The sequence below is a fragment of the Gouania willdenowi genome, chromosome 17 (genome assembly GCF_900634775.1).
Source record: "Gouania willdenowi chromosome 17, fGouWil2.1, whole genome shotgun sequence".
Lineage (NCBI taxonomy): Eukaryota > Metazoa > Chordata > Actinopteri > Blenniiformes > Gobiesocidae > Gouania > Gouania willdenowi.
The window spans coordinates 22,803,778-22,817,557 of NC_041060.1; the positions used below are offsets into that span (position 1 = coordinate 22,803,778).

Consider the following 13,780-nt stretch of genomic DNA (forward strand, 5'->3'; position numbering starts at 1 on the left):
ATAATAAATCGATTAACTTCTGAGATGCGTCCATGTTGGCATAATATTACTTATCCTGTATTGCTGATTAGGAAAAATACAACATTTCTATTTTAATTAAATGAAAATAAAATTAATCATATTTTCCCATCTTTAGGGAACAAAAGTAACCAGAGTTTTAGAAAAAGAAGCATGTCATTGAGCTGTGTGCACAGATGATGACGAGAGCTGCACCTGACTGTTGAATCAGTGCTGCCTGAGTGATGATGCTCACTGAGAAAAACCGTGGGACAGTTTCTTCCTCCTCTGTGCACTGACATAGCCTAGAGACGCTGACACCACCGTGCTGCTTTTAGCTCTGCTCACCCGAAATAACCACACGGAAATAGCAGACTAATCCCCAAACACATATTTAATCTCTCTATGGGTATTAATACAATCCTTCCATGAAAAGAATGTGGGCCGTGACGTCAGATCCTTCCAAAGCAGTACTGGGTGCTATACAGGGAATGATGATGTCGCTGCTTGTTGGTTTGATGTATGCAAAGGTGGAGGTGATCACCTTTCCTCACTTATAAAAACTATTGCTTCTTCGCAATCCATGCAGAGTGAAAAGGTTTTGTCTGGTATCTGCTGGATAAAGATTCATTGTTTTATATTCAAATGCACAGCAAATAAACACAGCATCCAGCAATAGTTGATTCTAGGCTGTAGCTGAAGATGTATTCATACTAACCTGTTTGAGTACAGGTTTTTTAAGAGTCATTTTGGGTAATTTTCTGTCATTTCATTGCTACTGAAGCCATTTTGTGTGTTTCTTTGAGTCATTTAGTGTATTTTCATTGTTGTTTTTGTCTGTTTTTGTACAAACTTTTTGTATTTCTATAGTCATTTTTTGTATTTGTTTCAGGGACTGCACGTATTCTCCCATCCAGGCTCCTCACACGCCCACCACACGTAAATTAATAAGTCTATCAATGAAGGCGGTCTAAAGCCATGGAGGCCGTCTGGGCCATGATGTCATTTTTTTGGGCTGTCTGGAAGAAAAAAAAATGCTTGTAAATGTCATTGAAATCCATGAAAATGATAAAGCACACGTTTAATTTGTAAGACCTTCATTGAAGAACAATGTAACAGGTTGATTTGATCAGATCATTGCAGTTTAGTTGGATTGGCCTCATTTTTCTGTCCAAGCCACAGTTAAAATCTCTTTTTTCCCTATTAATGACAAATTAATGTTTTTTTTTTTTGTGTGGAAAGCCTGATTTTATTAACTTATTACATTTCTACTTTCAGAAATGATCAGCGTGCATTAGTCATCATTATTATCTGTCATCAATACAGTACCTGAGAGCCCCTTAAGCCTGCATTAGTGTGTTGTGCTGGAGGTTTGAGGAAATAATGCGATGGTGTCTATGATCCTGCAGAGCGTCCTGCTTTAATACCAATGAGACGGAGATGTTTACATCCAGTGAAAAAGACCCATTGGCTTCCTATTAAACAGTTTTAAATTTAAAATGTTAAATGCCTTATGGAGCATCATTAGATAAACAGTATATGAGTCCAAACCGTTTTAGGTATCCGTCCTGTGCATTTCACCAACCTCTGCATAGTGATGATGGCTTGTTTCGCTTGATGTTTACGCTTGTAGTGTGATCAGACTGTGGCTTTACATTGTACGTAGTATGAAAATAGTTGGACAAATCTATCTGACCAGCGTGGACAGAAGTTTGAGGTCCGCTGAGTGGATGGCACGGATAAAATATAATGAAATGCAACACATTTTGTCCCGTCCAGAACTGGTAAATTTGTAAATGGTGAACATATTAGAAATGCAGATGGTCAATCTACCTTAAATTGTTTTGTTCTTATTATTATGGTTCTTTCCTCTCTGGTCTTGTACGCGTGTCTGTGTGTGTTTGTCCCTGCAGGAGACACTTCTCATGTTCTCTGCATGGCTATCTACCCTCTGAGGGCTGTTGTGTGTGATCTGGTGATGAGATGCTTCATGGCACTTAATCTATTAACATCTTTAAAGCTTTGGGATGTTGTCTGTTGTACTGTCCAGGGACCAAAGACTGGTTGTAGTGAAGTAAAGGCATTAACCCATCTGTGCTCGCTCAGACATAGAACGTCAACGTTGCACATTGTACAGTACTTTGTGACTTTTGAAACAAAACCAACGGGGGTGGGAGGAGGCACTCTCACATTAATATACATACAAGTTGTTACAAGTAGTGTGTTGTACAATCAATCACCCTTTTTTTCTTTTTCTTTTTTTTAAGTCAGTGCTTGGTTCCTTAAAGGTGCAGTCTGCAACTCTTATAAAAGTGACTGTCATATTTGCTAAAGCTGTCACTATGTAAGGACAGCTTAACATCAAACTAGTAGTTCCTGCAGCCTTTGGCAGATTGCCAGAATGCACCTCGACCGAGCAAAAAGAACCAATCAGAGCCAGGATTGTGTTTGATTGGCTGTCTGACGGCTGTTGCTCACAGTCCCCGCCCCTTTCCCGGGGCTGTAGCGCCATCTTTTTTACAGTGTATGGTCTGGGGGAGTAGAACATAGAATTGGTGACTTTTCTGCTTGAAAGGTTCCTGATAATCACAGGGCTTTATCTATTCACTCAGCTGACAATAGTTGGACTTTGTAGTTGCTACAGGTGTGGGAACCAGCTCACATCTCTCTCTGTGTGTGCGTGTGTGCGTGTGTGCGTGTGTGCGTGTGTGCGTGTGTGTGTGTGTGTGTGTGTGTGTGTGTGTGTGTGTGTGTGTGTGTGTGTCTGTGTCTGTGTCTTTTGATGCAGGGAGCGCCTTTAGGGAATGCATGGACAACGGCACGTGGGCACTTCGGAGCAACTATTCTGGCTGTGAGGCCATTTTGGAGGAAAAGGTCAGTGTGGCTGAACCTGACAGTCCCACTGATGGCACTGATGGACGTTATTCCACACACGCAGCAGAGACGTGCACAGATCCTCCAACAGTCTAAAAACACAAATCAACAAGAACAACAAAAACTCATCACAATAACTAAACTACGCAAAATGACTCCAAAAACACAAATTGACATCCAGGGTACATGTTACCAATTTAAATGCTTTGGTTTAAAAAAGTTTAACATTGCACCAGAAGAGACAGGATTTGCTCTTAAAGCTGCTCATGTGTGGACCACACAGAACGCAGGACACTGGGTGAGGGAGAAATATACAGTAACTAAATATTTGTAGTGGAGTTAATCACACCAAACCTTTTTGTCGCATTGATAAATCTGACTTTATAGCTCTTATCCAGAGCAGTAAAACTGCAGCCTGAGGATGAGCCACATGGTCCCGGCTTTCTTACATCTACTCTGATTACTTCTGGGTCCTGCTCTAGTTTTTCACACACAGTAAGGGGACGACATGGTTCCAAGTGTCAGAAACGTTTGGTGTTCATCCCTAAACCTCGCACTGGTTTCCAAAGATGCTGCTTTTGTGTTGGTTTCATACTCTGAGTATCTATTCCTACTGATTTTTGCGGATGGAACAATACACAGCAGATATGATCACATGTTCAGGGTGTGTGAGCATCATCGCTGTCACAGTGTAACAGAGTAAGAACTCCAATTGAAAAGTGCATTTGCTGATTAGATGGTTGTTTTCAAAGCAGTGCTTTTCTTTGTCTGCAGAGACAATACCCTGTGCATTATGAGATTGCGCTAATCATCAACTACCTTGGTCACTGCGTCTCTGTGGGAGCGCTCGTGGTAGCCTTTGTTCTCTTCCTGTGCTTAAGGCAAGTACTGAAATTGTCCTGAGAGCAAGAGCCAATCACAGCTGTTAATGACAGCCCCTTAGACTGATCTCGCTCGCGTCTACTTACCCGAGTGCAGGAGAACAAAAGGCTGTCACTCACACACACACACACGCTCACACATACACGTGTTGGAAAACATGTCTGCTCTTTGAAGGAGGACTCACACAAATACTGTGTGCGTTTATTTTACAAGTAACCTTCCTTTGTGTTTGTGTGCACCTGTCTGTGATTATCTCCTTATGTGTCTTTATGGGCCTGCACTGCGAAGCTCTGTTAGCGGGCTTCACCTAACCAAACATTCTCTGTCAGAGAGCAGCTGTACTACGAAGTGTAATATAAATACAGTACGTTGACTTAAGACGGGTGAATTCAGACAGAATATGTGCACGCTTCTGCGACAGGGGTGGAGATTGCAGCATCACGCCAATCACAAAGACAGAGAAATGTGTAGAGCGATGTATGTCACAATTGAGGAATATTTTTTTTAAAATATGAAGAATTAAAATCCAAAGTTAGAGAAAACAAAGCAAAGACTCAAACTTTGCTCTCCTTTGATACAGTCAGATGTTATTGTTCAGAGCCGAGAGTTCAGCTGGTAGTAGGGCATTGGTGGAGAGAGGGTGAGCACAGAGAGTCACATTTGTAAACATCCCGGTGAAATTGGACACGTCCTTGAGCGTGATGGGGGTGGCCAATGGATGATAATTAATTATTTTTGTTACAGGCTAGCATTCTTTCCAGTAACCTTGAAGTCTCTGGTCACAGTAAATCCAGTATTGTGGGATCAGACAATTGGCTGACACATCCTCTCCATTCTTTCCAAGATCGAGTCATGATAGTCTGAGAGTTCAATGCCCTGTCCAAACCTTCAGTGACGACTGGCAGCCTTCCCAAAATGGCTGCCAACTAAGATTGTGAACAATAAACCGATGCAACCGGATATCCGGTTCAACAAGTGAGAGATACATGTTGGGTGTGGGATACATATGTATGTGTATATACGTATATATGCATATGTGTGTATCCATAAAATGAAGAGTTCGTCCTTAAGACTGCTCTACTGTAAAGTGTCTTGAGATACCATTGGTTATGATTTGACGCTATACAAATAAAGATTGATTGATTGATTGATTGATTGATTGATTGAGATACGGCTGCATCGGTAGCAGCCTCCTCAATCAATAGGAATTAGCTAAGAATTCCAAGATGAATTGGTTGTAGTCATGGATTGGGTATCGCGGGCTTGTACTGTAGCTGTTCCCACTCAACGTTCTTGAAGCCAAAATGCAGCGCTTAGGGGGCGCTTCCATCTTGCTAATTTGATGTCATTTGGAGCCAAAGTCTGCGCAGTAGGATCCGACGGTAGGAGCCCTGGTAACACGCCCCCGCCCATTTAGCCTAAATGTAATTATTTATTGGTTTATTTAACAGGGACGGTGTACATTAATATCAATACAGATTTGGCCAGGAGGTTATTTTTCATCTGTTGTCCCTGGACAGAATTTTCAAATGTCACCCTAAAAGTATACAAATTACAGGAAATGTACAATAAAATATACAGTGAAAAATGTAATGTCATAATTACATGTCACACTTCCATTTACATATTATTAAAAAAAACTGAATTTGATAAGAGACAATCATCAGATAGTAAAACATACAAGTTCATAAAATAAAATGTTAAAAAGTCACCAAGAGGCACAAGCAGTCAAAGGATGTCATCTGTAAATAAATAGGATTGCATTTATCCATTCATAATCTTTCTTTCCAAAACCCAGCTGTCAGATCTGCACCAACCAGGATCTTCTAACAATGGGCAGGTCATTTTCCAAGAGAACTGATTGGTCAGGAGGCGGGACTTTTGTACTCCCTCAAATCTTATCCACATCATAACCTAGCTCCGACCATGTTAGCTGTTCAGCATAAGTTATCACTGTGATTTAGCTTGGTAAGACGTTAACCAGTGTCGTAGTACACGACTAGGGTTGGGTACCGAAACGCGGTACCAATATGGCACCGGTTCTGACGTAAACAGTAGTAACCAGACCGAATAAGAAAGAACATTTCGGTGCCCGCCACCGTGATCATGACGTCAGTAGCCGCTACTCATCAGATTCAGCACACCCGTGGCTCATACCAGATAGTGAGAGGATTTAAGACCACATGGAGTTTACTTAAAAGCCGAACAATTCATCGTGTTTGATAACCTACATCACCCAGAGCCAAGTACGTCAACAACAGCAGCAGCCAGTGTCGACCTCCCCGGACAAATTGCATCACAGATGATGACAGCAGCCTTTCCTCTTCGGGTCAGTCTAGTAATTTAATACCAGCTAATTGCAAGCTAGCAAACACCTTTGCCATTCAACGTGTGACAACATAATATGTGCTATGTCCCCAAGCTCTCAAGTCTCACACATTGGGCAGAGGAGACGTGTTTGTGGAGCATAAGATTAGAAACTAAACCGAAATTAAGAAAACTAAACAAAAAAAAATGCGGCACCCAAACTTAATGTACAAAATTATGGAAAAATAAACAAAACAAGAGAGAGAATACTTTTCAGAAACATACTACAAAAACTACTACAATAATGAACAAAACGACAACAGTACTACACAAAATTACTCAGAAAAACACCAAAAATTACAGAAATCGACAACAAAAGTACACAAAAATTACTCTGCAAACCCACATTACCAACAAACAAGCAAAACGACAATAGAAATACACACATAAAAAATGCAAAATGGCAGCACAAATACACAATGTGACTGAAAAAACATATATTTAACAGGAAAAATACACAAAAGGACTACAGAAATGCAATGTTCTTTCCTGTATTAATTATCAGATTGGTCTTTATTCAAAATGCTGACATGAATGTTGATCATATGGCCCTCTTATCAAACAAACACATTTTTATGGCCCCGCTGTGATAAAAGTTGCCTACCTCTGGTCTAAAGCATCAAAGTCATGAAGTAATTAGATAACAAACAGTAAGGTCTTTCTGCTTTCTGTGAAGTGTCTTGCGATAAAAAATTGATTAGTTAAGTTATTTAGAGACATAATGGCCTCTTTCAATGGCAAAACAAGAATCAACAGAAGAAAGTTCATTTGTAGCTCTAAACATATTTACGGTAAGGTGTTTTTTTACTAATTTTTCGTCTTTCCCATGAGGGAAAGCATTTGTTACAATTACATGCAAATGATCAATTAATCAAATTAGGCAATGACGTCATTTCCTATGTGCCGAAGGCCTCAAAACCTGCCACTAACACCTACATTAAACAACACTAACCATAAACACACACACACACGCACACGCGCGATAAGCACCCCTGCAGTAAGAAATGTTAAACAAATAGTTTTATTTGTACAAATGTATGTGTCTTTTCTCAGATTGTACCCTAACCTCTGCTGCAGCCAAAGTCTCACTCTGAACAGAGTTCAAAACTTTAGAGCCCTGATGTTCTATTCTTCAACTCAGTGTCCGCTGACTTTCTGTTTAATGTTAAGCTCATAACAAGTCATGTTTGTAGACAAAATGTTTAACTTAAGCTTTAACACCAGATTTAAAAGGCACAGTTTTGCATTTACACAGGAACGCAACAGATTGGCTAGCTTAAGGGTTTACTGCAACCTGTGGCTCAGGAGCCACATGTGGCTCTTTGACTCTTTCGCAATGGCTCCTTATAGCTTTAAAAAATATTGATATAGAGTTGTTTTATTTTTACAAAGGCAATTAATATCTATTGACAAATAAAATTATAACAATATTCATCTACAGTATTATATAGTTTAAGACAATATTGTTTTATTTTATATTATTTAAATGTTTTTGTTTATATTATTTCAATGTGTTTCTTGTATTTACATATTATTTAAGGTAATATTGTGTTCAGTTTACCGGTTTAAGCACCGAAACCATTTAAAAAATACAGAGTAGGCACCGATATTGGATAGGGACGTAAATATTAATCGTGAGGCAGTTAAAAATGTATTCAAAGGTGTCACGGTTCTCATCGATACTCTGAAATTGAATCGCAGTACTTAAAAAAACAAATATGAAAAAAAATATATATATAATATGTATTTATTTTATTTTTTTTACAGCTAAGGGCTTAATCTGTTTAGAATTTGAAATTCAGGATGCACCACCATGTTTTAAATCAGAAGTGTGGAAGCATTATGGCTTCCCCAAGACAAAATGAAAGAGGTGAGAAAGAAAGAACATGTGAAATTCAAGGTAAGAGGAGCACAGAGAGGTAAGGTATTATTATGTAGTTTTGCATAGTTTACTGTAGAGCCAGAATTTAAATGAATAGGCTTATTCTTCATTTGTACTATTTCTTTATTTATTTCATTCAGGATTTATTTTTAATTAAATTGCATTGTTTTGCATAGTTTATCAAGGGATTCTTTTGACAATGAAAGATAAAAGACAATAGTACAGTATTTTTTATTTTTTTTCAAAGAAAATTTTTTATATTTTCCAGTCATTTGTCAACAGTCTCATTTTGTAAAATAAATCGTAAGAGAATCATATCGTGAATCGTATCGAGAGTCGAGTGAATCGTTATATCCCTAGTATCGGATAAAACCCAACCGATACCCAACCCTATACACGACACACCTTTTGTTTGCTCAATAAGAGAAAATCCAGCTTCGTAGTACAGGCCCTATCTGTGATTTTCATAAAAATAAATTTTTCTAAAAGTCAACAAAGTATAATTGCACTTTGAACATGTTTCCATTGAAGGTTGTTTTGGGCAGGCGCCTCGTAATTTCTGTGAAATCTCATCCCGCGAGACTTTGCTGCTGAAAGTCGGACGCTCCACTGCTAAGAAATGTCCCGGTCTCTTCTTCTGTTTATACATACCGCACCATGTTTTCTCAGAGAGAAGCGGTCATGTATGTGACGCTCTGTGACGTGTATTTGTGGAAAGTAAAAGTCAGCTGTGATGTCTCTTTGATTGTCTGTGTGTTAGCTCGATGGTAAACTCTTCGTGCTAAGCAGACTGTTCCCCTCTCATGTCCAAAGTCAGCTGTGATTGGCTCACACTCTCACAGACACAACGGATTAAAAAGCAAACACAGACTCTATGGTGTAGCCTTATGTTTGGAGCAGTTCAAGAATAATAATTGTATTTATTTCCTTGGGGTTTCAGGAGCATCCGATGTCTTCGAAACATCATCCACTGGAACTTGATCACCACATTCATCCTGAGAAACGTCATGTGGTTTCTACTGCAGCTCATCGACCACAACATCCATGAGAGCAACGAGGTAACGGCAGCAACACTCAGACTCTTTTTCATACAATAACACGCTGTAAAGCGCCGTGTACTGTTACACTAGCTTAAATATGAAGTCAAATAACTATATTTGGCTTTATTCTGTCGTATGTACGGTTGTTTTAATTTTTTTAACTGAAACAATTGCTATGTCTTTGTGCGTCTCTTTATTATGTTATTTCCTCGATAGCCGTGGTGTCGACTGATTACAACCATCTACAACTACTTTGTGGTGACCAACTTTTTCTGGATGTTTGTGGAGGGATGCTACCTTCACACGGCCATCGTGATGACTTACTCCACCGACAAACTGAGGAAGTGGGTTTTTCTCTTCATCGGCTGGTGTGAGTTCCTCCTCATCTCTATGTCCACATGTATAACATGTAGCGTCCCTGAAAATGTAACAACCTAAATGTAAACATTCAGGTTTCTTTTTGTTTACATGAATGAGTTCATCTGTTTTATTGTTTCAAGCACTAAAACCAGTGCCGGACTATAATTCATAATGTATGCAGGAATAGATTACTTATATTGCTACTTTACTCTAACTATTTTTACAGTGCACGGAAACTATTATAATTATTTTGGAACATCATTTATTAAAAAGTCAGTCCGACACCTCCTTTACACAGTCGTCACCTCATCTATCGCAGTAATGTTCTTCACTGTTAATAATCCAAAGATACTCATTTTATCTTTTTTATTTCAGTTATTCCTTGTCCGATAATCGTTGCCTGGGCCTTTGCTAAACTGTACTATGAAAATGAACAGTGAGTCCTCACACAGTAGCTTGTTAGAAGCTGTTTTGGGGGTTGGTTTGTTTTTAGCATTGTTCCCTGTGTGTCTGCAGATGTTGGTTTGGTAAAGAACTGGGAAAATACATGGACTACATCTACCAAGGACCAGTGATTGTTGTGCTTCTGGTAAGAAAAATACTCTACTGCACATTTCCATAAAATGCAGATTTTTCAAGATATTTTCCTAATCTAAAAGTGAATTAGCTTCAGTTTTTAGTTTTTGGAATATGAATTAACCCTACAAGATCATCAGTTGTGTGTTTAACACTGTTCCGTTCAGATATTTTGTCCACTTTTGCTTCGTTCATATTCATATTCACAACAATGGTTCACGTTCACATACAGTAAAAGATTAACTAGTTTTGACTTCTTCTTTTTTTAGATAAACTTTGTTTTCCTCTTCAACATAGTCAGAATTCTCATGACAAAACTTCGAGCTTCAACCACCTCAGAAACCATCCAGTACAGGTAGGCATTATACTCCCATTGTCGGTTATTTCAGGCTTTGAAGTATTATCACTTTTACGTGAATTTAAAGTTCACGTAATGATAGATGAATTAGCAATAGATATAGATATAGTTACAAAAATTGAGTAGATCTATGGAGTCGCCTTTAAAGCCAGTTAATTTTATTTACCATACCTTCAGAGCCAAAATTTAACTGTCAACCAAAACACATCCTGCTCGAGCAAAGCCATTTTCATTGTGTCCTTGGGCAAGGCACTTTGCCTACATTGCCTAGTATGAATGTGGTATGTGAGTCAGTGTTGGTGGTTATCGGAGGGACAGATGGTGCACTATGGCAGCCTCGCCTCTGTCAGTCTGTCCCAGGGCAGCTGTGGCTACAATAGTAGCTTACCACCACTGTGTGTGGAGTGAAAGAGTAATGCACATCACACTTTGAGTGTCTATATAAAATCCAATGTCACGTTGATGTCAGGAGCGTCAGGCCAGAATCAGCTGAGCGCTGCTCGGGGGCTCAGACCTGCTGGATGATGGTCAGTAGATCGTCTTCAAATGGTGCTGATCGACTGATTGACAGACTCTGTTGCTGCATTAACTCAGATCAATGGCATCAACAGATCAATAGGAAGGTTTCTGTCCAAATCTGCCTGTTTTTCATGGACTGATAAGAGCAAAGTTACAGGACCTGAAAGAGCAACAAAATGTCCATTTAAATAGGGCGGTCTCAACCATGTCTATACGTGCTGCTATTAGTGGCGTAATGTTAGGGAATTCCCCACAGCAGGTGAGGAAACAGCGCCAACAAAGGATTTAGGGACGCACCTGGTTTACCACCCTTTATTTCAGATCTTAGTGAATCCGCCCCTCAGCACGGTAAAACACAATTGACTTAAAAACACACAATGAGGATCATTTAAACAATAACAGATAAAAGTTGTTTGCAGTGTAATGGCTATCTCATGTTGTTCTTATTGCAGAGGGGATTAACCACATTGTCCAGGGTATGAGTTGTGACCTTTTTCTATTTAAAATAATGCAATAATGAAACTTGTATATGATTTTTTTAGGCAGGCAGTGCCATCTTGTGAGTAAAATGTGAATTGGCTGTTTAAACGTTTGGGTCCAAACTAAATCAGCTGCGTGGTCCATTTAAACAATGGGTGTTGGTCCTACTGGAAGTACAGGTGAGAGAGTGCCAGTGGGAATACTGGTAGTGGTCCCTGAGGCTCTTAAACAGAGACATTTTCCTCTTGGAGAAATAAATGCATCTATTTTGGTGCTTCTACCGCTCCAGCACTGAGGAAGTCATCCTGGAGCAGCTCCAGCTTCAGTTAAAGCTCTCTCTGTGCCTCCAGATGTCCCTAAATTTATTAGAAACCGAGCATTACTGCTAGATGACATATTGACAGAAAAATAATGGAACTTCTTTTTAATGCAGAATTGCTCTTTGACTCTTCATTGTCTTTGTCTGTGGTGGACATCACGTGTTTTTTTTCTTTTGGCTACGTCGGTTTTCACAGAAAGGCAGTGAAAGCCACACTTGTTCTCTTACCTCTGCTGGGAATCACCTACATGCTCTTCTTCGTCAATCCTGGAGAGGACGATGTCTCACAAATCGTTTTCATCTACTTCAACTCTTTTCTGCAGTCGTTTCAGGTACACATTTAGATTCCTCGATGATTGCTGCTCTGCATGTTTTAGTCTCTGTGATTGTTATTAGCAGCGTTACCCAACCCTGACTTGGATCCTGCATCTGTAGTTATTTAGATCGCTTGTGTTTTTGTTTTAATAATCAGACAAACTAACACAGTAAAGAAGCAACTTTGCTATTTCCCAGTGCTCTGATTGGCTGGTTTGTCCAAATACCCGATGGCCTTGTATTACTTCACAACGGTCATGTGGCCAAAAGGCTTTCATTATGTTAAACTTAGAACTGCATGGCAACAGATGTGTCAGCAAATTGCTTTTTAAAAAAAGGATTATTTGGCTCCTTATGGAATAAATTTATGCTCAGTGGCATTCATTTCCTATGATTCAGGCAGACAACATCTCATGTGCATGTCCAGCTTTATGTCATTGTCGTCAAAACAAAAAATAACACCTAATAGGACCCAAACGTGAGACTCAGTACTGATGTTTGTCAGACCGCTCAGAGGTGAGTGTGAAGGAATAACAAAACAGGATCTTTTACGGAAAGGCCGAGGGTCAGCAATGGGAACCTGCCTGTGCGACAACACTGACAGAATGTTTGAGCGTGATGTGTAAACAAGAAGCTGGTGTGAACGCCTTCATGATGGACAGTTACATGAAGTGATGTGAAGTGCTGCCCATCGCCTCCACCCAGCCTCACACCTTCTGCGTGCCGCCATAAGGGCTGCTGGGATTCATGCTCTCTGGAGTTCTTTCAGATCCTATGAAACTGGACAGTCGCTCCAGTGGTATCTGTCATTGTGTCCTTGGGCAAGACACTTCACCCACATTGCCTAGTATGAATGTGGTGTTTGAGTGAGTGCTGGTGGTGGTTGGAGGGGCCGATGGCGCACTATGGCAGCCTCGCTACTATTACTACTAGTACAGTGCCCGTCGAAAGTATGTATTCATATAGTGGGAGCTTAAGTAGAGTTGTCAATTATGGCCAAATGAGTGTGTGTTTGAAGGTTGGACGTACAAAGAGGTGTACATACTCTGTACTCTGTAGTGTTATAAAGGGGTATATTTGCGGGTGCAAAGTAAAACAGCGTATGCGATTTCCCTGGTTTCATTCAATGGGACATGCGCATGATAAATGTGTTTGTTTTTTTCTTTTTTTTTACTCATTTTTATAATTTTTTTCATTTGGTGTATTTCTCTGTAATGTATGCTTTTTGGAGTGATTTTGTATATTTTTGTGCATTTCTGTTGTCGTTTTGTGTACTTTTTGTATAAACATTGCTTTGTTTTTTGTTTTATTTTACTCATTTAGTATATTTTTATTATAAATACTGTGTATGCTTCCCTGAAATGTTTGAGACGCTGATGACCAAACTCCACAGCCATTGTAGCGCCAATTAGAAAAGTAACAAAACTGTGCAAAACAAAACGTAAAGCTCCAAACTAAATGAGTAAGTCAATTAAAGTATTATCTACAATTCGGCAGTTTTTTTTTTTTTTTTTAAAACAAAAATCATTGTTTACCTGTGAACCTAGTGGTCAGAGTTTAGCTTGCATGCGCATCACCACAGGCAATTTGCAGTTTTCCACATGGAGTATTGAACGGTTTGAGTTCAATACCGACTCTAGTGAAACAGCGCGTTAGTGAGCAATTACACGTACAGTTATATGGTTTAAACAATGGGAAACTTGTCTGCAAAAGACTCACCAGTGGCTGACGGTTTCAAATAATCTATTCAGAGAGCTCCCGTGTTTGAGACGCTGCCGATAGCATGGCACAGAGATGGAGATGGAAGTGGA

The 13,780-nt window shown here is 39.5% G+C and overlaps 1 protein-coding gene across 3 annotated transcripts in view; it reads left to right on the forward strand.

Moving 5' to 3' along the window:
• LOC114479724 (corticotropin-releasing factor receptor 2) overlaps window positions 1-13,780 on the forward strand; it is a 36,351-nt gene that overhangs the window by 17,574 nt on the left and 4,997 nt on the right. Inside the window, exons 3-10 of one of the 3 annotated variants that reach the window (XM_028473557.1) lie at window positions 2,786-2,871; window positions 3,646-3,752; window positions 8,943-9,060; window positions 9,259-9,412; window positions 9,778-9,838; window positions 9,919-9,991; window positions 10,248-10,333; window positions 11,851-11,986. In XM_028473557.1, coding sequence (XP_028329358.1) covers window positions 2,786-2,871; window positions 3,646-3,752; window positions 8,943-9,060; window positions 9,259-9,412; window positions 9,778-9,838; window positions 9,919-9,991; window positions 10,248-10,333; window positions 11,851-11,986 — 821 coding nt within the window. The remainder of the gene's footprint in view (window positions 1-2,785; window positions 2,872-3,645; window positions 3,753-8,942; window positions 9,061-9,258; window positions 9,413-9,777; window positions 9,839-9,918; window positions 9,992-10,247; window positions 10,334-11,850; window positions 11,987-13,780) is intronic. The other 2 variants (XM_028473558.1, XM_028473559.1) reach the window with 2 other exon arrangements.